Here is a 26,085-nt window from a genome sequence, read left to right as displayed (position 1 = left end):
CCTCCCTCGATCCAGCCCACCATGGGCCACTGGCAGCACCGCCAACTACCAGGGAGGCCGGATCCGATGCCCACCCAGCCAGATCGAGGGGGGAGGGAGGGCAGAAGCCGAGGAGGAGGAGTCAAAGACGACGGGAGGAGGGACCCACCGCCCACCACCCGAGGCCTGACGCCGTGCGCGCTTCGCCGCCGAACGCCGAAGCCCAGCCGGGCCACCACTCGCCGAGGCCCGCAGCCACGCGCCCGACCGCACACACTCCGGACACCGCCAGCCGCCATCTCCATCAGTGTGTGAGGTCGATCGTATTCTACCATTTTGCCTGCAAAAAACATAACTGTTAGCCTACAACAAAATACTCAATGACCCCTGAGAAACAATACTAGAAAATAGTAAAAGAAGTGCAAGGGTAAAAGAAGTGCAAGGGTAAAAGAAGTGCAAGGACCAGTTAAACATCTAGGGAAACAACATTTCAGCATGTTATACTCTCTGTCATAGGAGTTTTGTTTTGTGCTACAGTTACAGGAGGGTGGGAGGTTGACATGACATTAAGAAGTTTGTAGGCAGGGCCATGATTATCCCTTCCCAGCTAACGGAATCTTAGTACAGATACCTGGCAAAAGTACTTCAGTGCCTATTTGGCAAATTTGGGGTGTTACTAGACGTTGAGGAAAGAGTACTAGAATTCTATACAATAACTTTCCTACAAGTATAGAGTTTATATAACAACAAATGTGATAAAATAGAACAGGATTAATTTCTGAAGTTCTCGGAAACCATTCATGCGGGCCACATTCGTTTGACTGTTTGTGTGTACTTCTGGTCTTCTACTCCTAATGGCCATAATGGCACTTTCAGATTAACTTTTATTGAATTGCCTACACCAGCAGTTTTACCCAAAGCTTAAGGTGATTGAGAAAGGTGGGGAATATATATTTCAAAATTTCTTATCACATCTTAGCCCCCAACATATCTTAGACGTCAGATCAAAGCATGCTTTTCACAAAAACAAAAACAAAAAGGATCAAAGCACGCCACAAATAATTTTTATGAATATCAATACCATGTGAAAGGGGCTAAGCCGCTAGATAATTTGGTCAAGCTATCATTGCTTTACATAATAAAGGGCAGTCACTGTATAGCTACAAGTCCCTTACACATGGTGCACGTTTTCAACCAGTGCAATCTCTAACTAAGAGATATCAGCCGGCTCTGCTTCCATACCAAATTCTATGCACCAACTGGTTCATCCACAAAGTCAAGCTGGCAAGGCAATTTTCGATTGATCAAAGCAGATAAGAGTCTTAATTATTAATATTATTACTACTTCTCAAGTTCTTGTAATAAGTTGTTAGGTTTTAGCATAAACAGGTAATTGCTCCAAATGTATATGTGTTGCATTATCCCGCAAGGCCACACCAGATTATGGTAACATTGCACACTTAAAAAAATTTAATAAGATGGAGATTTCTGAAAATAATGAAGGTTCTGACAAAAATAGGGAATAAAACCCTTAATTTATTAAATGATCCCAAAATTTGTAGTGCACTAATTTACGAAAATTAATATACACATCAGTTTCCTGATAAATTTCTAGAAATTCTGCAGCTTTTGGGAACAATGATATCCAATGCCATCTTGACACTACGGTGTTTTCCAGAAAGAATATGCAATACTTCAAATATATTGGAGTGAACTCTGACCAATACGTTCATCAAGACATGTTTGATCTTTGCAATACAAAAGCAGATTGTCGTGAAAGTTGATGAAAATAGAAGTCGTTTGATATGGCTAACCTTGTCAAAATTGATGAAGTTCATTTGCACACACAAGTACACAGCACATTGGCTGACATTCAAGAAGTTCGAGAATTTTGACCAACTATTTGGAGAACTTAGAATTTATCCTTTAGGGAGCTCCTAATGAGAAGGATTCCGGCTATACATGAGACTTCTATTGGGAAAAGGTTACTTAAAACAGTTTGAGTCAGCTGCGCCTGTTCAGTGAACAGTAAGTAGGTTACTTAGCACCTGGCCTAAACTAAAAGCTATATATGGGGAGGGTGCCCCATATTGAAATGGATTTAAGCATGAGATAGCGCAGTCATTTACCTCAACTCATCTCTATGCAGCTATATATGGGGAAGGTGCCCCATATAGTAATGGATTTAAGCATGACTATGCTCGCCCGGTTATACTTCCTGGTTACCATGTTGGTATAGCAATACCCCTCCATCCCTTGTATCTCTTCCCCAATTCCTCCCAGCCGTGGCTATGTTCTGAGATCAAGGGTCTCCAACAGTCCCTGTGTGTGTGCCTGTGTGGTGATGGTGTGGTTGGGAGGCAGGGGACATGCGTAACTATTTATTTTGGGCGTTCAAACTGATGCACGAGCCCATCTTCAACAATCCCTTGCCAATTGATTTTAGAGTTGGTCCCAAAGAAGTACTGTCAGTTCTACATTATTTGACTATTGTCTTTCCATATTACAACCCTGAAATCTTCCATTTGTCAGATTCAATCCCGAATTGTAAAACCGGCTGAAATTCAACTCTGAACTATCAAAACCGGCTAGGATTCAACCCTTCTCTTCCCTGAATCTGGTTTTCCCTGAGGAGGCCTGGTTTTGACCCATTGACCGTCCAGTAGGCAGCCACGTCAGTTTTATTTTGTCAAACAGATTTAAAAATAATCTGAAAAAAATTATATTTTCAGCCCCTATTTTGGTCAAATTTTAGCCAAAAACTAAAGTATCCAGAAAATTTGAAGTAATTTGTAAATCAACAATATTATACTATCATTCTGGGAAAGTTTCATAGTTTTTTGCCAAATTTATTTAAAATTAACATGAATTACATTTTCAGCCCCTTTTTTGGTCAAAAAATAAAAGTATCCAGAAATTTGACATAATTCTGTAAAATCAATAATAGTATGTCGATCATTCTGAGAAAGTTTCAGTTTTTTTGCCAAATATTTATAAATACCCTGAAATTACATTTTCAGCCCCAATTTTGGTCAAATTTCGTCCAAACAAATGAAAGTATCCAGAAATATCGAAAAGCTTCTGTAAAATATAGAATAACATACTGATCATTCTCGGAAATGTTCAGCCATTTTGGCTCAAAGGAACTATAAATAGCATCAAATTTCAATTTCTGCCTGTACAATCAAAACGCTGATGTGGCTGCTGACTGGATAGTCAACGGGTCAAAACCAGATTCAAGGGAGAGAAGGGTTAAATACTAGCCGGTTTTGATAGTTCAGGGTTGAATCTTAACCGGTTTTAGAGTTTGGCATTGAATCTTTAGACAAACCGAAAAGTTCAGGGTTGTAATATGGACTACAAACCGAAAAGTTCAGGGTTGTAATATGGACTTCTCTCAAAAGTTATGGCTGCAATGTGTTGTTTATACACTATATGTGCGACTTACAAATGTAAATAAGACCTGCAGGTTGTTTTAAGAGTTGGGTCCAACTCATGACCACTGGTGGAACCATACTAGCAAACTGCAACATGATTGTACCGAATAATGAGTCGAGGGCAAGAACCACATGCACATTCATTTTCTGAAAGAGTCTCTTGGTAGTTGGTAGCAAACAATATTTGTAATTTAACACCACATGCGAACCTGAAAACAATCATGAAAAGCCATAAAGACTGATTAGATGCATGCATACCGTTGTTAATAACAAGTACCCAGGTGCAGTCCACCACTGTTGGTATCCGATGTGCAACTGTGATAACTGTGCTGTCCTTGAATTCCGTCCTGATTATCTTCTGAATAATAGCATCAGTTGCAGTATCAATGGATGCTGTTGCCTCATCAAGGATCAAGATGCAGTTTGTTCTCAATAGCGCACGGGCCAAGCAAAGTAACTGCCTTTGGCCCATGCTCCAGTTTGATCCTCCCTCCACAACTGTTGGGCAAAGCAAGTAAAAGAAATGTGACATAATTGCAGCAAGTTCTGTAAAAGAGAATGAGGTTGAAAAGACCTACTATGTGAATCCAATCCTTGCTTGTCTTTAACTGCTTCAATTAGTTGACATTTGCCTAGAACCTGGCAAAGGTTAATTCACAAATGCTTCCTTAGTTTTCAAATAAGCTGTTTATTAGGAAGAGGGGACTAGTACTAAATTGTGTAATAGTGCAAATATTTCCTTTAGCAGTATATTTCAGTAGTGTTGCTGCTTGCAAGGTGCTAGCAGTTCAATGCTACCATGCCATAAATTATTCAACATAATAATTTCAGCAACATATCACAATGTTCAAACACTACCAACTGATTTACTAGATTGCAACCAGAGGTGCAAAGATCTGGTTATCTAACTATGATTGAAAAACCCTCAAGAGGAAAGTAATATACTGACAACCAAGGAGCATTCCATCTGGGGTATAGTCTGAAAACATAAAACACCATCTTTTACAAAGATAATGAGGTCATTTATTGATTATTATAACTCATGGATGCATGTGAGAGCGTCTGCTTTTGATCTTCTTTTCTCTTAACTATTCTTGTTTCATCATAGAAAAAACATTGAGGAACGAATGCTAAATTCTTTTAACAGGGAAAATAGAAAATAATCAAATTATAGTAACAACATATGGAAACCTACTTCCCAGATTTGTTCATCCGAGAAACGCCCTTGAGGATCCAAATTATATCTTATGGAACCATAAAAGAGTATAGGATCTTGAGGGATAAGACCAATTCGAGATCGTAAGTCATGTAACCCCATTTCTGTGATGTCGTAGTCATCAATGATTATCTTTCCTCCAGAAGGCTCAACAAGACGAAAAATTGCATTTATCAAACTTGTCTTGCCACTTCCTGTTCGACCGACTATCCCAATCTTGTCGCCACCTTGAAATGTGCAAGTAATTCCATGAAGTACTGGAGAAGCATCTTGATTATATTTTATCTGCTAACACAAATATCAATTGCATTATGTACAATGCATGAAAAAATCATACTGGTCATGTCTATGGACGATAAACAAGACATTTATTTTTCATCACCTACCTCCAAACCTTCAAGTTCTATCTTACCCACAGAGGGCCATGCATCCGGTGGTTGATTCTGTTTCATAATATATGGTGCCTCACTTACAATACCCATGTATTGGCTCAACCTTTCAACAGAGATTATTTGATTTGCAAGAGAACATTGATTTTGTATAGAGAACAGGAATAACATATTAAGTGACAGACCATAAGAGAGCAACATCCCTACAGAACCTGCAGAATTGTATAAGCCAACATTAATAATTATGAGTTAATCTTAATCTAATTCTCATTTCATGTGCTCAACAACTACTAAAAGGAAAGGAAATGATGCAATTCTATAGACTGATAAACTAACCTATGTCAAATTCTATAAGAAAAAACATTACAGGAACATAGAACTACATATGCATGATAATAACAAGAGAATCATGTTGTGTTTCTTCCAAATCTGCCATGCTGTGAAATGGATGATTAATGTTATGACCTCGTCTCGACAAAATTACTTGGAATCAAGCAACCTCTTGAGGATGGAAGAGCAAGGGAGCAAGATGTGTGAAGCTAGAAAAGGAGCTGGGAGCACCAGACACCAAGACAAATGACTGAAATCAAAGATGAATCATGCAACAAAAGATCATCAAAGAAACCCAGAACTAGATGGTAGTACTTGTTAGGAATATGCAACTTGTATTCCCATGAGGCCATAGGCCGATATATATATACATGTACAGGTGTGGAACATATGCAGGAAACCCCTTATACAACGGGATAAATACAAAGGGGTACATGACTTATATTATAACTCTAACACCCCCCCTCAAACTCATGGTGGATGAACAACACTGAGTTTGGAGAGATAAAAGCCATGTTGTGCTCTAGTCTGAGCCTTCGTCAGGAAATCCGCCAACTGTAACTCGGAAGGCACATACTGAAGAGCAATAACCTGATCCTGCACAGCAGCACGCACATAGAACGCATCAACACCAATATGCTTGGTGAGCTCATGCTTCACAGGATCGCGTGCAATGCTGATAGCACCCGTACTGTCAGATAAAAGCAGAGTTGGTGTAGTGACAGAAACACCTAAATCCTGAAGTAACCACCGTAACCAAGTCACCTCTGCCGTCAAAAGAGCCATTGCTCGCAACTCAGCCTCGGCACTCGAACGGGAAACTGCAAGCTGTTTCTTCGTCTTTCAGGCAATGAGAGAACCACCAAGAAAAACACAGTAAGCAGAAAGTGAACGGCGATCGGAAGGATCACTAGCCCACGTAGCATCCGAATAGGCCTGGAGCTGTAAAGAACTGGAGCGAGGAAAGAATAGACGGTGAGAGATCGTGCCTCGAAGATATCGAAGAACACGAAGGAGATGACTATAGTGAACCGAGGTGGGGGCAGAGACAAACTGACTCAGAATATGAACCGGATAAGAGATGTCCGGACGAGTGACAGCTAGATAGACAAGACTGCCAACAAGATGACGATAACGCGTCGGGTCAGGGAGAGGATCACCATCAGTAGCACGGAGGTGAACATTGAGCTCCATAGGAGTCTCAACAACGCGCTCGTCAGTAAGAGCAGCACGAGCAAGAAGATCCTGGATATACTTTTCCTGGGATATAAAAAAGCCATCAGAGGTAGAAGAGACTTCAATCCCAAGAAAGTAGCGAAGAGGTCCAAGATCAGACATAAGAAACTGCTCACTAAGACGGGCCTTTACAAAGGCAATATACTCGGGATCATCCCCCGTGATGATCATGTCATCAACATAAAGAAGAAGAAGAGTCCGACCACAAGGAGAAAGGTGAATAAACAATGCTGGATCATGAGCACTGGCTAAAAAACCAGCAGCAGTGATCACAGAAGCAAAGCGCTCAAACCAGGCGCGGGGGGCTTGCTTAAGGCCATAGAGAGAGCGACGAAGACGACATACCATGCCATCAGGAACAGAATACCCAGGTGGTGGCTGCATATACACCTCCTCACGCAGCTCACCATTAAGAAAGGCATTCTTAACATCAAGCTGAGATATAGACCAGTGGCGTGCAGAGGCAACGGCAAGAAGTGTACGAACAGTGGTCATATGAGCCACAGGAGCAAAAGTCTCGTCATAATCACGACCATGCTCCTGCTGAAAACCACGAGCCACAAGACGAGCTTTGTGACGCTCAAGAGAACCATCGGAGCGAGTCTTAACCTTGTAGACCCACTTACAAGTGATCGGACGGACTCCGGGAGGAAGAGAAACAAGATCCCAGGTACCAGTGCGTTCAAGAGCAGCAATCTCCTCATAAGCCAAAACCCTCTCATCATAAGCACGATCAGCAGCCTCATCAGCAACCTTAGCCACATCCTTGGCGGCCTGATTAGCATCCGTAGGAAGAACCGATGGAGTTGGCGGAGTAGGAGCCACCGGAGGAACTGGACGTGGCGGACAGCAGACCTCGCCAGAAAGAACACCCCAAAGACGGATGCCACGCATGTGAATGCGCATGAAGCCAGTAAACTCAGTGTAGTTAGTACCATCAAAGATCACCAGACAACGAGGGACAGCAACATAGCCCGATGTAGCAGACATTTTTTTTTAGGAACCAACGAGAGCACCAGCGACAGCAGAGGACGCTAGCGATGGGATCCTAGCGGAAGAGAGAGCGCTGGGGGATCGAGGCCGGCCCGTCGATCGAGAAAGAGAGCAGTTGGGACCCAGCTATCTTGGGCAGCTCAGCTGGATCGCGGGCGGGACCTCGTGGCTGAAGCACGAGCGGAGCCGGGTAGGAATCGATCGGGAACCGGGCGCGGATCCTGGCGGCGGCCGCCGATTCCGCCGTAGGGGAGGGAGGCGTCCCGGCGTGGAAGTCGCGTCCCGGCGTGGAAGTCGCGCCGGAGCTGGCTGGGGAGATCCGATCGGGAGGGAGATCCGATCAGGAGGGCCGGCTTCGATCGGGAGACTCAGGAGATCGAGGACGGGGGGATCGAGGACGGGGGCTTCGAGCGAGATGAGACAGGCGGCTGGGAATCGATAGCACGAGTTGCAACGTGCAGACAAAATTACCCTAGCTCTAATACCATGTTAGGAATATGCAACTTGTATTCCCATGAGGCCATAGGCCGATATATATATACATGTACAGGTGTGGAACATATGCAGGAAACCCCTTATACAACGGGATAAATACAAAGGGGTACATGACTTATATTATAACTCTAACAGTACTATGTAAGTCCAGGGTTATCTCCTTTTTCAAAAAAAATATGATACTGTGTCACAGCTATGGGATGGCAGTTTGGCTCGAGATGGTGATTAGCGAGATATACGCTGAAGGGTAATCCTCTGAGAAAAGGAACCACTTGCAATATAATTTTTATTTATTGACAGGGAAAACAATGCAATATAATCTTCAACATCGTGTACCTAAATTCTTTACAAAAACACAGGTTAGCACTAAGGGCAAAAGAGCAAGTTAACTAATGGTTACAAAACATTGCATTCCCTTGAATAAAGTTTCACACATCTCACCAGGGCTATAAGTTCCTGCAGGAAGAAGAGTAATAACAAGTGCGGACAAGGAAAGAATAGCAGCACCCATTATCTCCAAACGTTGAGTCAACCATTCAGTTGCAGCAAAGCAGTGAAAAGATGGGCTTGCATTATTGTCGATAAGATCCAAACTTTTAGCAAAAAAATGATCTTCTTGCTTAAAGGCTCTTATTGTAACTGCTCCTGCAATCGATTCTCCAAGATGATTGGCCACTAGAGATTTTGTAGTGCCATTGATCCTCATCAATTCCTTTGAGGAGGCTAAGTAGTATCTCTGTAATGTTATATTTCAGTAAACCAGGTCATGTAAATAAGAGCCTACAGAGACTACATCATGCGTAAATGGGATTATACAAGCTTACCTGCAACTTGACAGCCATGATGATAACAGGTGCAGCAACAAGCAAAATTTGCCAGGTAAAGAAGCACAAAACACTCGAATTGATATATGCATTTAGTGTGGCACAAATACTGAAGGACATCGTAAATGGAAGATCAAGATCGATGATGCTTAAGTCAGATGATACCTGCATCATAGAGTTATTACTTGCTGCCTAATTTAAAATTATCATGGGTCAAACTAAAATAAACGAGATTCATATAGTACTACCAGTTCTTAGTACTTACACGGCTAAGTATCCTTCCAAGTGGAGTGGAATGGTAGAAAGACATGGGTGCACAGAATAGGCCACTAAGTAGTTGGGCAAATAGAGGTCCTGATGTCCGGAGACCAAGATCAACTACTAACAGAGCTCTAGATAGCAAGAAAATGATTGAACCAAATCCAATGGCTGTATACACCAGAACAAGGTTCAATGTGCATACACAGGGATTTTGAACATTAACAGCAAGCCATGAGTTCTGAAATATTTGCCCACATGCAAAAATAATGTTAGTAATAGCAACAAGACTAGCATATATGTAGCCCTTGTTCTGGCCCAAATACATTAAATAAGGCTTCAGTCCAGTGTCACCAATTTCTCTCCCCTCTGTTTTAATTAGTTGATCAGATGCTGATGACTTGATGGATTCTTTTGCCGTACCGTGAATAACACAGGCGTTCCTCTCAAACTGCTTGCCTACATTATAAGCCATTCTTTTAACATTAGGAAAGTCTGTAGTGACTTCATGTGCTTTCACAAGGTCCTGAAATTGTTTGGAAGACACTAGCAGTTCTTGGTATGAAGTAGCATGCATGATCTGCCCATGGGACATTAACTGCCAAAAGACAAGTTACTGTCTGTCAACAAAATAGTAGGAGTTCCCCATGCACCGAAGGATGACCAAACTGTATCTTGTGAATAGCTGAGAAAGCACAATACAGTGATGAATTTCATATGGTTGCTTCCTTATGATGATTTAATGCAGAATTTAACATAAGTCGCAATTTTGTAGTGCAACCAACTTAATAATAGGACAGGTGGTAGGAATCACTTCAAATCTGTTACTACCCAGGAACACCGGTAGCACCACCTCAATAAAGAAAGGGAGAAAAAAATAGCCATGAAACGTGGGATGAATATATGCTTATAGCCAAATGCCAAATGAAAATCGCCCTATAAACCCCACTATTATCTGATCCTTGCAATTAAACACTTCTAAGCCTACTCTGTTTATTCAAGGTGGTAATGAAGCCCCTTAGCCTCCCCCTTTGTTAAGCATAAGAGGAGATCCGCGTGCTTCCCTGGACTCACACCATGAATCCTAAAACTGGTATATTAGCAAATACTTTAGTTTTTACTAATAATCACTTATTTTACTTGATTGACCCTTATTAGTATATAAAATTAATATAAAAAAATATCCTATAATATGCAGCAATCACCCAGGGTTAACATGCATATTAGCAAGGACTGGATCAGGAAGAAAGCTTGATTCCTGTATGTCAGTTGGGCCCAACACTCAACCCCTGCAGGATCTTGAAGGGAAAGCTAGGAAACCTTACATGAGGAAATTGCATCCCACAAGCCTGGTGGAGCCTCTATCTCGGCAATGAAACATGCATGTAACCTCTCAAAATGCCAATAGTTGAATAAAGAGTCAATACTTACGACAACAGAATCAAATGCGTGTAGGAACTCCACTTGGTGGGTTACTAATAGAACTGTCTTTTCAGATAAAGCTCCCATCACATATTCCTGCAAAAGAATGATCATTAAAATTTAGAAAAATTGGAGACTCATGTAGCCAAACTGAGATGCCAACAAATAACCCCTACATTTAAAAGACTTGAAGCAGTATGTGCATCAACGCAGCTGAAAGGATCATCCAAAAGATATATATATCTGCATCATGATACAATGCGCGAGCTAATTGGACACGTTGCTTCTGTCCTCCACTAAGATTAACTCCTCTTTCCCCAATTTGAGTACGGTCACCAAAAGGCAAGCTTTCAAGGTCATACACCAAAGAACACCGCCGGAGAGTCTCTTCATATCTTTGCTTGTCCATGTTAGACCCAAAAAGTATGTTCTGCAAAGTTCCTGTTTGAATCCATGCATCCTGAGAAACATATGCTATTTTCCCACAAACATGACTCTGCAATTATGTTCAGCAATGAAATTAGTACTCGAAAAAAAGTGTAACAGTCCACGCGCACCAATAATATTTAGTAATTTGTGCTTAAATTGAAATCCAAATTTGGACCTCTGTTTTGCTGTCTTGCAAAATATCATATACAGGTTTACTAAACATGTTAAGAGACATTACTTTAAAAATATATTAATTGAAGATATCTATGACATAAACAGTAAGTACATGCACAACAAAAAATTAACTTTTCTCCAACCTGTCTTCTCCCACTTAGTGGAATAGGAGGGTGGTGCAACTGTTTGTTGATTGCACTAACCAAGCTAATAACACAGTCATTGTTATAACTAAGCACTATGCATAATGCACATTTCTCATGAAAAAATAATTCCAACTAATTATAGATCAGGTACTAGAGGTTCAAGAGTTATAATAGGAAAGACATGCTGACAACCAGAAAAGCAAACAAAAAGTGACCACAAAGCGACTAGTAGGCAAACTAAGGGAAGGGAACAACCAATCCCTTAGCTCTAGCCCTTTGCTAGAGTTGACACTCAGCTCTAGTCGCCTCGAAAAGCTTGTTGAGTGTCATAGGAGTTGATCCACCAATCTTTAGGGAAGCATTGCCTGTGGGGTGGGTGTGAAATTAGGAGACGAGCCCAAGAAAAAAACACTACTCCGGTACTGCATCGCACCAATAGGTGATCAATATTTCTCTCATGATCGTTGCACAGTGGCCAGTTGGCGTTATGATAGAGTCCACAGCTGGCTAAGTGATCAACCATCCAGACGCATTTGCAAATCACAAGTAAAACGAAAAATTTCCAACATAAAGGGGACCTTTGCAGGATCAACTCGGAAGGTTTCAAGGCCAGCGAGGCTGCGATGCATGCGAGATAAGCAAAGCAGGTGGAGTAAGAACCTGAGGATTCCGAGAACCACGACAGAGAAGCCATTTAACCACCTATCAATTCCTATAGTAAATGTTGTCCCAATCCCCGACGAAGATTCTTGTGGCAGCATTGAACATGGCACACTCATGCTCTGAATAAGGGATTGGAAAATGACACTAAGGAGCAGTGTGTTGCAGCCACAACCTGCGAGGACAAAAAGTTTGATGCCCATAATTTGATCCAATACTATAGACAGAACAAAATGTTATAACCTCACTCTTTAGATTACAAAAGGTAGTTTTGTTAGTATAACCCAAACACATTTACTGTAAGCTAGATTCATAGCTGCAACACAGTAGAGTAAGTAGTACACTACATGCTAACCATGTGACAATACTAAATGGATAATAAGTTGATGGTAGAAAGGGAGGTTCCAGAATAACATACATCATTATTATGATCATTGGTTAGCAAAGTAAATTAAACACAAAGCAGCAAAAATATACCATTCCTTCTGTCCTTGGGACCTCTCCCAGAATAGCTGCCAAAAGAGTGGATTTTCCTGAGCCAACCTCGCCACAGATTGCTACCTTCGTTCCTGCTTTCACCTCCAAATTAATATTCCTCAGATTTGGACTTCCTGAGCTGTCCCATGAGAAACAGCCAGATTTGAATACTATAGGATACTGACTACACACACAATGCTCCATCGAAATTTGATCCTTTGGCAGCTCAGATTCACCAAGAAAACTGCTTATCCGAGAGAATGCAACCCTTGCTTGAATTACAGAGCCAATAACGTTTGGAATATGATTGATAGGGTCCTGAACAAGGCGCAGTGCAGCTACAAAGGTGAATACATTGCTAGGATTAAGTGGGACTCCCAGAAAATAGCATGCGATAAATGTTGCCGCTGAAACAAGTGCAGGTGATGCCCAGAAGACAACACTAGTATATGCTTTTCCTAGTTGGAATGCTGACAACCATTTTAGCTCCAACTCCCTAAGATGTTCTATAACACTCTTGAAGTGGGCCTCCCATGCATAAAGCTTCAGGACCTTCATGTTCACAAGAGACTCAGACATAGCTTTCAACCTCATGTCTTGAGCTTCCATGAGTTTCTTCTGGAAATCTTGCTGTTGCCTGGCCAGAGGGGCATTCAGTAGAACAGTAAGCATTATAACAAGAACAGATGCTATTGTTGCAGGACCAACTGCATCGTATAGTACTGCCAAGGCAATGCCAAGTTGGAAGCCGGTAGTCCATGTCCGATGGAACCAGAAAGGAAACTCCCCAACCCTGTACGCATCTACTATGAGATAGTTCATTATCTCTCCAGAAGAATGTTTTATACTGGCAAAGCATGATAATTTCTGTTGCTTTCGGTAAATAGAAGCTGACAAGAGTGACTGCACTTGGATTCCCACCCTCCGTGTTTGAAAATACCACTGTCTCTGGGCTAATGACTCCAAGCATTTAGACAGAAGAAGTCCAAGTGCTATAACAACACCTTCATGCTTGAAAGCTTCTTTTCCTGAGGATACATTGATAAATTCCTTTACGAGCAACGGACCAGAAGATAGAGTGAGTACCTTGAGCAATGCGAAGAACCCAGAAAACAGAATGTCCCTTTTGTAGCATGAAACAATTACCCAGAAAAGAGATGATTGCTTAGCATTGATTTTGTCCACAAACATTGAGTACTGAGTGCCTGCTTGATCTGCAACATCCAACGCAGGTATGTCTTTCTCTTCAAGAGGCTTTCTGTAACCCTTCTTCATCAAGGGATTCATCCACCAGAATGACATCCTACTGAAAAATCCAGCAACCGAGAAAGGAGACGCCGATCTCTCAGAATCAAATTCATCCTGAATAGTGTCATTGTTTAGCAAGTTGTGCAAACCAGTTGCTTTGCAAGCTGCGTCAACACATTTTATTAGAAAAATGTAAACCAAAATGGTACATAGTGTTTCAGACTTTCAGTAACTAAATGAGAGGAAGAAGAGGTTTGGATTTGACCCGAAGAGGCAGAAATCCAAGCAACGTTAGGGTTCCTTACCGAAATATGAAGAAATCTTCCGAGTCCGCACGCCAGTCCAGTGGAGGAAAGGTGGACAGACCTGGAGGCGGCGTGCCTCAGTGGAAGCAAGCCTGCAGGCGTGTTTGGCGGCGTGGGCAAAGGTGAGGCGAGGAGGGCTTTTTGGGTACTGGTGGCAGCGAATCCCTGGCACGAAGTGGGAAGCCGCCGGGAGAACAAGGGTGCCGCCACCCGGCTGCCGGCACCTTGCCGGGGGAGCGGGACAGCACGCTCGGCATGTCATGGGGACGGGGGACGGGTTTGAGGTCTACCTGGGGCACGATATGATAGAATTAGGGCGCGCGCTGTCCGCTGTGTATGGATGTCCTGATTTGCATGCCGTCCGAGGTGCTCCGCGGCAGCGCCGGCGCGGTGGGGGTCGAGCCGTCGAGGAAGGACCGGCGAGAAGAACGGAGAGTGTCGCGGAGGCGGCTGTGCATCGTGCACGGTTTGTTGCTGGGCTTCTTGGGCTGAGATGCTGCTGGGCTTCTTGGGCCTTACCTACGATAGATATCGGAAGGCGCCCTTTATCGGCAAAAAAAAAGTATTTTGCCCGTCGTTACTTCACTTCCGGTGTTCCCTCCCCTGCTGGCGGCTGCCGGGGAGCGCAGCCGCACCAGCCAGCCATGAAGCGCTTCTTCCAGCCCGTACTCAAGGACGGATCCCCCGCCAAGAAGAGGCCCGCCGGAGCCGCGACCTCTGACTGCGTTGATGGCCGCGCCCCCACCGCGGCCGACGCCGGCGGGGACGGCCCTCCCGGCGAGGAGCCACGCAGGTTCATCACGTGGAACGCCAACAGCCTTCTGCTCCGGATGAAGAGCGACTGGCCCGCGTTCTGTCAGTTCGTCGCCCGCCTCGACCCCGACGTCATCTGCGTCCAGGTGAGCCAAGGCAAAGAGCGTTTCATTCAGCACCCTTTCTGTGTGTCCGGATTTGCTTGCTACCCTAGATTTGGTTTTAGCCTGCAATGCGAGTGCTGTGCCGAGGGATTTTTAGGCGAGTGTGCTGCAATGTGGCATGCAGGAGCTGCCGTTGCTCGCAGGCATTTCATCTAGCACATTGGGGCGAGTACATCTTAGTTGTCCTTTTGTGCAAGATTAATCCAATTCTGGTAATCTAGGGTTTGACCCATCTGATTGATCTAGGGTTTAATCCAATTCCGGCGTGCTGCATCCCTTGCGAGATTGATGGTGCCAGTTGTCTTAGCTGACTAGCTGGTGACTGATTATGCCGACCGACGATTCCTGCTCTGCATTTTTCTGGTTGTTTGGCATGCTGTGCTATATTTGCTCATAATACATCAATGCTATGTACCACTGAGAGTAGAGAGCATGCAGTGTTGATGGTTGTAAAGGCTAGGGTGGTGTTTGCAGAGGTTGTGTTGAGCATTTTATGAAACAGACTGAATGCTATGAAAATATTCTTAAATCAGTGAACTGATATCTACTTGCCTGTTTCTTGTTATCAACTTATCCTGGATTAATGTTGGCAACATTGCGGAAAGAAAATGTGAAAAACTTGTTTTTGGTCTATCTGTTACTTATGTCAGTCCTAGTGTTCCAATTCCAGTTATTTGGTTGCTCAATTAGCCACTATCTGCTGCTACAACAAGTTCTTGTACCTATACCATGTGCTGATTTGCAGCAATAGTACAGTTACAACAAAATATAGGCCATACGATGAAGTAATTCTCAAGCTGAATCATTATTTGAGAAAACTTATGTCCTTCTACATTATTCTGATGTCTGGATATGGTGGATCGATTAACCCTAGCCTCTTTTTGAAATTGCAGCTCAATAGTTGAAATCCAAATCCGCCTTGGGTTCTTATTTTAGTGCAGTAGAGTAGAACTGGGTTTATACCAAACCCCACTTTTGGGTTGTAAAAATGACAGGCCAAGGTCTTTATTTCCGTTCAATTCCAATACCTTTAGTTGTTATGAGTTATGACAACTTAGCAGCCTAATAATATTATTATTTGTCCTTTTGGGTGTTTAGTTGCCCTAGCCACAAATTGTTGTTTTGTTTTGTACTCTTAATCAGTAATCGCAACTATTATGCTGTTCTCGGGTTAGGTTGTCTACTTTATTTTTTAGTTTAACAATCTAAGCATATTATGTATGTATCAGTGAGTAGGATCTTTGCTGAACTTCTTTGCCACTTGCCAGGAAGTGCGGATGCCAGCAGCTGGTTCCAAAGGGGCACCTAAAAATCCTAGTGAGCTAAAAGACGACACAACGTCGTCACGCGAAGAAAAACAGGTAATACTAAGGGAGTAGCCCTGTACCCTGTAGTTATGGAAAGTGGATCCCTTATGTCAGATCCATTGGTTCTGGCTGAAATTAGATTTCCGCATTATGGATAAGATGTGTAGTTCCTTGAAATGGCTTTGTAAAAACTCTGTTTTTATGGAAAAGGGTGATTTCTGATAGTTTTGCAAGAGTATATCTATTTTTTGAAAAAATTACTCTAGATTGTGTAAAATTGGACTTTGATTTGTATCAGTTGCATCCTGAAGCATTGCTGTGTTGTGGTGACTGTGTATTTAGCAGGAAACAATTATGAATAAATTTCAACTTAGTTTCCATCTGTTTTCTCTTTTCAGCGTAGGTTGTTACAGCAGTTGCATTAGTTGTGCTTAACTAAGTAATTCTACAATTACTTCTTGATGTCATGCAGACAGTGCTGCGTGCTTTGTCGAGCTCACCTTTCAAAGACTACCGTGTGTGGTGGTCCCTTTCAGATTCAAAATATGCAGGCACAGCTGTGTTTATGAAGAAGAAGTTTGAACCAAAGAAAGTGTCATTCAACTTGGATAGAACATGTAAGTTTGGTTTGGAGAGGTTGAGTAGCTGTCTCCCCTGTTACACTATATTTTGAAATGTCGCATGCTCTACTCTAGTGGGACATTCTGTTCGGCATGTTATATTTTTGTGATTATGTCATTGGATTTAATTTGGTAAGGGTGTAAGTGTTAGGAAATATGTAACTTGTATTTCCATGTGGCCATAGGCCAGTATATATACACGTACATGTGCAGTACAATATGCAGAAAACCCCTTATAGAACAGGGAAATACAAAGGGGTACACGGCTACCCCCCCCCCCCCCCACCCAAACACACACACACAAAAAACCCAGGTGGATCAACAACACTTAGTTTGGGCCTTCGTAAAGAAATCCGCCAACTGTAACTCGGAAGGCACATCTGAAGAGCAATAACCTAATCCTGCACACCAATGCGCACAAAAAAAGCATCAACACCAATTTCACACAGTCGCACGCAAGAGGAGCAGCTCAAGGTGTATTCATGGAAGCATGGTAATGGTGTTGCACATCCGAGGGAGCAAGATCATCCACTGATGAAACAACAGGGTAGTACTGATGTGACTTCCATCTCCTCTGATGGGGATCATGATGACTAGAAGGGTCAATCAATGGGCAAATTGCTTTTGAGGAGAACTACTCGAACAACAACGGGGATACCAAATAAACGGTATGGGTTCAATGTCAATGATATTGGAAACTATGTTTCCTATGAAGCACTAGCTCCAGCCTATAAAGCATTTGTTGCTTCTCTTTAGTCTGTGTCAATTCTGACTGACTGGTAGAAGACAAAGGAGAACTCAAAATGGCGTATGGCCATGGCGGAGTTGGAGACTCTGTGTAAGAACAAGACATGGGTACTAACACCTCTTCCAACAAGAAAAAAGGTGGTCAACTGCAAGTGGACATACACTGTGAAGCAGAATGCAGAAGGAAATATTGAATGGTACAAAGCGAGGCTTTTGGCAAGGGGGTACAGCCAGACCTACGACATTGACTATGATGAGACCTTTGCTCTAGTAGCAAAGATGAACATTGATGTGAAGAATGTCTTTACATCAACTTGATGTGAAGAATGCTTTCCTGCATGGGGACTTGTAGGAGGAGGTCTACATGGAGATCCCACCTGGGTTCTTGACTTTTGAAACGGTTGACGAGGTATGCGGCTAAGGAAAACTCTTTGCGACTGAAGTAGTCTCCAAGATCTTGGTTTGAAAGTTTAGATGGGCAGTATGTGACAATGCAATGGTGACCATACATTGTTTTATAGACACTCTTAAAAGGAAACATAACCATGCTTGCAGTCTGTGTAAATGATATCATTCACTGGTGATGATGACTAGAGATAGCAAGGTTAAAGAGGTGTCTGAGTAAGGCCTTTGAAGTTAAAGATCGTGGTCGACTCAAGTACTTCCTTGGTATAGAAGTGGCTAGGTCTGGAAAAGGAATATCTCTTTCTCAAAGAAAGTATACCTTGGACACCTTGTTGTAGATGTTAGAATAATCCGAGACACATAGTCGATCATCCGAGCACCAAGCAATCACACAAGGCACGGCACCGAGATTTGTTAACGAGGTTCACCAAACTCGGCTACACCCCCGAGGCCTATGGGCACTCCTCATGACACCGTCACAATACTGCACCTCGGCCACCTGGACGCTGGCACATACCGCCGGCTCCCCCTGCGTGTATGTGCTATTATGTTGGCATAGGTTACATCGTGGGTCTACCCTCGCATTATATAAGAGGCCTACGATACAAGTGTCCTATGAGGGTACGAGTCCTACTTTATCTAGACACTGTCCAACTCAAAGTCCAACTGTAACCTACCTTGTATAATATATTCGACACAATTCGAATAAACTCCACCTTGGCAAATATTCTCCACCACCTTGAATTCGTCCATGCATCAAACTTTCATGTACATTGGACTTGAGTTTATTCCAGGCTGCCAAATCATCCTCCGCAAATTTTCATCCTTCACATGATATTTCCATCTTAGATGGCTTGACATCCTGCAACCCATTCAAGTATCTCTGTTGTACCAAAAAATCTTTCACCCTTGTCTGCCATAACCCGAACCTGGTATCCGTCGACACCATGAATTTTATATGTACGCCTGACCCGTGGAAAACAACACTTAGCACAAAATCAAATGATATGTTGCTTTTCTCCAATGCCTTGCGTCTCCAATGGACTATCCCGTGCAATTTTCGTATTCGCCAGATTGTTTTGCCTCTTGCCTGTTGTTGCACGTGAGGACTCAGTCCTCTTTTTTTATCCCAAACAAATCTCAGTTCTACTCCCGATTCATGCAGCGCTGGCCTCACCTGGGCTTCAGCCCTCATGGACCAGCTTGCACCTACGTCTGACCTAGTTCGGCCTGCCCCTTGGCTTCGATTCAATCTCTAAAAAGAACCACGATCTGATCTGGTTGCTGTCGTTGTTGTATGCAGTCGCTTGCTGCAGGTGCAATTGATCAATCGACCCGCTGCTCCCAATTGCTGGCACACTTGTGAGTTCCCATCAATCCAGTGCTTCTCGTCAACTTCGATCTTTCCAAGCATTGCTCTTGATCGTTCGACATTACCCAGATCAAACCGACCACTTCCACGATTTCCTTCGTCTGTTCCTCTGGATCAACAATCCACGACCTCCAAATAACGTAGCTCTGATACCACTTGAAAGAATAATGCGAGATGCATCATCTATCATCCGAGGACCAAACAATCACACGGCATGACACCGGGATTTGTTAACGGGGTTCACCGAACTCGGCTACATCCCTAGGGCTTGACTATGGGCGCTCCTCCCCATGACACTGTCACAATACCGCACCCTGGCCACCCGGATGCCAGCACACACTACCGCTCCCATGTCTGTGCTATTATGTTGGTATAGGTTACATCGTGTGTCTATCCCCGCATTATATAAGAGGCCTAGGATGTAGGTGTCCTATTAGGACACGACTCCTACTTTATCTAGACACGGTCCAACTGTAACCTACCTTGTACAATATATTCGACACAATTCCAACAGTAGATGGTATATAGAATCTTGAGGTACTTGAAAGGTACTCCTGGGAAAGGAGTGTTGTTCAAGAGTCATGAACACCTTCTTGTAGATGGTTACCTTGATGCTGATTGGGCTAGCTGCCTGGATGACAGGAGATCAACTTCAGATCATTGTGTTTTTGTAGGAGGAAATCTAGTGTCTTGGAGAAGCAAGAAACAACTTGTTGTTACTGCAGAGGCTGAATACAGAGCCATGTCTCAGGGATAGAGTGAGTTATGAATGAGGAACCTATTAGCAGGGCTGAAGATATTGAAGACCTGTTGCATGAATGAACCTATTAGAAGGTGTGACAACAAGTCGGCAATCCATATAGCAAAATCTCCGGTTCAACATGATAGAACCAAACATTTGGAGCTAGACAAATTATTATCGAAGAAAAGCTAGATGCTAGGATTATCAAGATAGAGCATATGAGTTCATGGCAACAAATTGCAGTTGCTTGAAAGGATTGGGAACCAGAGAATGCAACCTAGCGTGTGACAAGATGGGAGTGATAGATACCTATCACCCCTCTTGAGGGGGAGTATTGTATGTGTTGCCCATCTATACTGGCCCATGAGGCCCAGGCCCATACCGGTCAAGTGGCCTAGAGATGGAGCGCTTGTACTGTCTGGCTGTGTGCACCGCCAGAGCCATCGAAGGTTTGTCTCCACATCCACAGATTGGCTAGGTTCAAAGGGGATCTTATCCTCCTAATCACTTATAGGTGCCTGCTGGTGCAGCAGATGTGGGGCTGCGGAGCTGTTGGTCTGCCCTGACATGATAAACAAAGTGGTCATTTTGAATTTTTGCGTGCTTTCTGGAATTAAATTTTGCAGAAACTATTATTCTTTCTGATGGTATAGTATTTTACCTGTTTCAGCTACTAAGCATGATGCAGACGGTCGTGTCATCATTGTGGAATTTGAATCATTCTTGTTGCTAAACACATATGCTCCAAACAACGGGTGGAAAGAGGAGGAAAATTCATTTCAAAGAAGAAGAAAGTGGGATAAAAGAATGTCGGAGTTTGTTCAACAAGTAGACAAGCCCTTAATCTGGTGCGGAGACCTGAACGTTAGGTAATTAAGAACCCATTGCTGTTTTTTTATGTTGTTATTATATATGCCTTCCTCTTGCATGAAGTTACTATTTAATATTTATTGATGATAAGTTAATTTTAGTCTTCTGGAAACCACATAGATTAATAAAACATGTAGTTGTGGATTTGCATTTTATATGGCCAACCCAAACTTCATAATTAGGGCCCATCCATGTGGTCTAGTGGCAAACACAAGGCAGTGGTCTATGGGGTCTTGGGTTCAAATCCCCACTCCTTAATGATAAGTAGTTCCTCCTGCATATTATCAGTGATCCCCGATAATTACAAGATGCACTTCAAGTAAATCTGTTTTGAGCAGAAAATTCGTAAGGTAAGGGAGAGAAGTTTTATTACTTTACGTGGCCATCCTCGAGGAATTCATGTTCTCTATACAATATATAGATGGAATGAGTCTCTTATAAATTTTTCACAAACCAACCCCCTGTAACCTTTTTTTAAATCTTTCAGTCATGACGAAATCGATGTCAGCCATCCTGATTTTTTTAGCGATGCTAAGCTCAATGGATATATCCCTCCAAATAAAGAGGTATTATTTGCTTTAAAGATGCAATTCTGGGTTATTCTTGTAAATCCAGTTCATGTTCCCCAAAACTCAAGTGTTGGAAACAACTTTTATCTTGCCATAATCCCTTGTGCATCCTTCGACTCCCACCTGTATGCTGCTGCTGCTTATCAAGCAAATCCAAATGGGTCAGCTATTCCTAGGTGTGACATTTTTATAGGATGATTTGGCCCATATGGCCCATCTAGTCTAATGTCTATCTTGTGAGGATAGCCAAATTCTCGCTTCTCTATCTTAAACTTATTGTAAGTTTAGCGAATGCTTATTTTGTCCTTTCTAAGTACTATATTTCCTCTTTCGGATTTGCAAATCACACCTAGAAATTGGCCAGTTGAAGTTACTTTTTATCAAATTAGAGTATATATTCTAGCAACAGCAGCAAATAGGCTACTTCAAGAATTAGCTGCTTCTGTTACACATGAGTGGCAAGCTTGTGAAACCTTCCAATCTTATGCAAATAGGCTAACATTCATTGGGTGTTGGTATAGTTATAAATTTGTTAGTTATTATGTGTGTGCTCTTTTGTTCATTATTTAATATATACTTTATATGACTGTAAGATTGTCTCAGTGAAAATAAACAATAAGAGTCGTGTTTTTTTTAACACTCCATAGTGAGACTTATCTGTTTCTCACCAAGGCATAATTTGGCACTTAAGGGCCTAATGCAGCAGAAAACGGCGATGGCAGACAGAGCCTTACACCCTTAACAGATTTTCAATGTCTGGCCTATCAGCTGACAGCCTATCTTAAATGCATCTTTCAGTTTTACACTTCTACTGGACGACTAGTACCCTGTTACTGATGTATCTGTTTAGCTATGCATTAATGCAAAGGAATGTCTCATCTATTCCTACAGGACTGTGGACAGCCAGGATTCACCCTTGCAGAGAGACAGCGCTTTGGCAATATATTGTCCCAGTATGTGTAAACTAACATATTTCAGCATTTTTTTCCTTCTCCTTGATAGAGCACTCCCCCATTTCTCAAATGGAGGCCATCCTTGAACAAATGTATGCAACCTTTTAATTTAGTTTGCATGCTTAATCTACCATAACCATCATCGTTTTCTCTCAACTGATGCCCCACATTGATATATAGCTGGAGCGTATTAACATCTCTATTTAGACAAGCAACAAAAAAGTGCCCTGATGAGCATCTCAAATGTGAATCTTGTGGAATTGTGGTCATGGAAACATAAAAGATTATTGTTTCAATGCTCAGTAAGGTAAATGTTCAACATGACTGGGGGCAGTGTCAAGTTCTCATATCATCATATAGATATTGCTGGTACAACCTCTAAATTTGTTTATAAGTACTTTACTAGTCATTGTAAATTCAGAATGGACCAAGGTTTTTGCACACACAAAAAGGATGAAGTTCAAACTAGCTAGAACACATACTGTCATCTTTGTCTGGAATTTTATAGGACAGGCCTGAAAAACATACCTATAAACCAATGAATGGTGAATAAGACATTTTAGTGGAAATATAGAAGGCTAAAGTTAGTTGCATAGAAGCATTAATCTTTATAGTCTTGAATACCACCTTATGGACTAACATTTGGATGTATAGGGGAAAGCTGGTAGATGCTTACAGATACCTGCACAAAGAAAAAGACATGGAGTGTGGCTTCTCTTGGTCTGGGAATCCAGTTGGGAAGTAAGAAATATTTCCATGATTGTATTACTTCTAGATTATTAATTATAGTGTTCAGTTGCTTATCAAAATTTGACCCTGCATGATTGAAGCATATCTGCTGTTCCTTTTTATGTCTTGGATGGGTTATTTGATCCCTATTGTATAGATATATGGTTACTTTGTAAGCATGTGGTCCTCAATGTTTACCGTTAACAAATTATCCCCCATCTCAGCAATCTGATTTTATTTCAGGCACGGCACTTATAAAAGAATTTGGCAGCATGAATTTGATTATTAATGTTCTGCTGATAAGCAATGTTCTTTTGTAATTTACTACATATGACAGCTAATGCTGGAGTGTACGTATTTCATCTTTTTCTATATGGACTGATTTATTGCTTAATATTTCTCCAGGTACCGAGGAAAGAGAATGCGGATTGACTATTTTGTTATTTCAGAAGGGTTGAAAGACAGAATTGTTTCATGTGAAATGCATGGTCATGGAATTGAACTGGAAGGTTTGTATTGCACATATTTCTTTGCGTGATGATAAATTATATAACTGTGATATGTTACCTTTGGTCTTTCCGAAATTCTAATTTTATTTGCCTATCATCAGCTGCAAATAACTAAGGGGGTTGGACCATGTCTTGGCTGTATATATTCAATGTTAAATAAAGAAAATTATAGTTGTGTATGTAATTTGCTTTTGAGATAACATGGAAGGATAAAAAACAGCTACTAATAGATTTGGAACTGCCCTAAGCTGCTACCGGTACAATTCCCTATTGATTTACATCGTATGTGCATCTGAAAAAATGATGATGCATTTCATGCTGGAGTTCTGACAAATCTCTCGACATAATCATATCAAGTTCCCAGCCGTGTTCATGTAATCTGTAATCATTATAAAAGATGTAACAGGTTCAGTTATTTATTAATGTTTGCTTGACCATATAGTTTATTGTGGCATTAGTATGTCTAACTGTTTCTCATGTCAAAAATGAAAACAAAAGAGTCAATGGTGACATGACTCTCATGTGAGGTGTCTGTGTGTTTGCCTTGATTCAATTTGTGGACTTTCATGATGGCAGGATTTTATGGAAGTGATCACTGTCCTGTTTCACTTGTGCTCTCCAAAGAAGCAGCGGAAGCACCAGAATCGAAGAGCTCCAGCTAACTTCTGTGTTTTTCTCGAACCGGACACCATGGATTATTAGATTATTATTAGGTCAGTTGAAGCGCTTGGCCTATCATGAGCTATTTAAACATTTTTTATGACCTGTAGGCCACTACTGCGGTGCACCCTCTAGTCCGGATCTGGATTGGAATTAGAGTTCAACTCTTACTGTGATCAGCTATTGGTATCTAAGTTCAGATTTCTAAGAGTTGTTCCACTTATGACTGGCTTTTACAATTTCGGAAGAAACCAGATGCGAGCGCTTGGGCAACATTATGCCCCCTCTGTTTCTTAATATAGTATATAGATCATGTTTTGCAATGCAGGCAGCCAATTTTCTTAAGCAAGATCTACATCCGTTGCATGAAAATAACATGGGAATTATGACCCAGATACAATAGGGCAGAGATTGCCCAAGGAAATAGTGTTGACGGTTAATACACTACCGATCTTACGATCTACTCCTTCCGTTCTAAATTACTTGTCGCAGAAATGGATGTATCTAGACCTAAAATACATCTAGATACATCTATATCTGTGACAAGTAATTCAGAACGGAGGGAGTACATGAAATCGTGGAAGAATGTAGAAGGATGGGTGGTGTTTGAAGGGTCCTCGTTCAATGAAAGGTGATATGATGGTTTTACTCGGGTTCAGGCCCTCGGATGGTTAATAGCCCTGCGTCCTACCTATCTATCTTTACTGATCAACAAATGTTGAACTCATATCTACACAGCTAGTTTATGAGTGCATGCTTTTTCCATAGCTTGATCTTTTGTAGAGGCTCACTTGTCGTTTATATGGGTAAACGAGAGCCGATAGTTCGGTATTTATTTTTGGAGATATGATACAATCAGGTTGCGAGTATGTATCTCCATGGCATCCTCCTTCGAGTAGGTATCCGCAGGCGGTTGGGGCCCGCGGCATCTCGAAGCCAAGTCCGAGCACGCCTTGAGCGGCAGCAGCCAACAAGAGCTCACCGCCGTGTTGACCAGCCTCCGCCGGCGTTCGAAGTTCCCGTGGAGCCTGGCCTGGAACCGCTGTGAACCCCGACGCCACCTCATCCTGCTGCCGTCGGCGACCAGCAGGAGCGCATCTTTGACGCCGATCCTCATCCGCAGCACCCCGGCGCCGCTGCGCCCCGTTTTCGATTTGGTCTAGGCGAGATCGGTCCGTCCTGCGTCCGATCCAGGAGTCCCCAGCTCACCTGCTGCGCCGCCAAGCCTGCTTCGCCAGCCTCCTCCTGCGCCCGAACCTGCTCCGTCCTTCAGCTTCCATGCGCCCCCAAGCCCTGTGCCGTCGGCCTCGCCTCTGCTTCGAGCAGGAGACGAGCGCCCGCCGCTGCCTCGATCTGCGATGCTCGAGGCCACTTGGCCTTGTTTCGATCTGGATGCGCCGAGACCATCGTTGCAACGTTGCGACCTCTGCCCCGGAGTACCTCAAGTTCATCTACATGAAACTGCCAAGTACCTCTACGCATGGATACTGCCAAGTACCTACACCGGCAAGGCTACACGGACGTTTGTTCCACTACAACACTGAAACGTCAAGGTCGACTATGTTTTGTTGCCCCGTTCGGAGTCGTCAAGTACCCAAAGACCATATTGACACCAAGTACATCTACCGCCATCTTCGGAATCGCCAAGAACGCCAAGTACCGCGACA

General features: G+C 42.6%; 1 protein-coding gene and 1 pseudogene across 2 annotated transcripts; one reads left to right on the top strand and one right to left on the bottom strand.

Moving 5' to 3' along the window:
- Window positions 1-302: 302 nt before the first annotated feature.
- LOC125550723 lies at window positions 303-14,289 on the bottom strand (annotated as a pseudogene).
- A 30-nt stretch (window positions 14,290-14,319) lies between these two features.
- Window positions 14,320-24,641, top strand: LOC125550724 (DNA-(apurinic or apyrimidinic site) endonuclease). 2 transcript variants are annotated; one of them, XM_048713792.1, is made up of 9 exons: window positions 14,519-14,917; window positions 16,204-16,296; window positions 16,715-16,859; window positions 20,799-20,997; window positions 21,486-21,564; window positions 22,459-22,520; window positions 23,175-23,261; window positions 23,655-23,758; window positions 24,335-24,641. In XM_048713792.1, exons 1-9 carry the CDS (start codon window positions 14,663-14,665, stop codon window positions 24,418-24,420), a joined length of 1,110 nt encoding a protein of 369 aa, XP_048569749.1. In that variant the 5' UTR covers window positions 14,519-14,662; the 3' UTR covers window positions 24,421-24,641. The 2 variants fall into 2 exon arrangements, 1 of the variants encoding a protein (XP_048569749.1); XR_007301797.1 differs by lacking the exons at window positions 23,655-23,758; window positions 24,335-24,641 and having other exon boundaries at window positions 14,320-14,917; window positions 22,459-22,612; window positions 22,701-23,207.
- The last annotated feature ends 1,444 nt before the right edge of the window (window positions 24,642-26,085 follow it).

This window comes from Triticum urartu, chromosome 4 (assembly GCF_003073215.2).
Source record: "Triticum urartu cultivar G1812 chromosome 4, Tu2.1, whole genome shotgun sequence".
NCBI lineage: Eukaryota > Viridiplantae > Streptophyta > Magnoliopsida > Poales > Poaceae > Triticum > Triticum urartu.
This window is presented reverse-complemented; position numbering and strand designations above follow the sequence as displayed.

Excerpts from the sequence above, each read along its gene's own strand:
- LOC125550724 (XM_048713792.1), top strand. The coding sequence starts at position 14,663 with ATGAAGCGCTTCTTCCAGCCCGTACTCAAGGACGGATCCCCCGCCAAG. Across the intron at positions 23,262-23,654 it reads TCTGGGAATCCAGTTGGGAA|GTACCGAGGAAAGAGAATGC; the intron begins GTAAGAAATATT and ends ATATTTCTCCAG. Across the intron at positions 23,759-24,334 it reads TCATGGAATTGAACTGGAAG|GATTTTATGGAAGTGATCAC; the intron begins GTTTGTATTGCA and ends TCATGATGGCAG.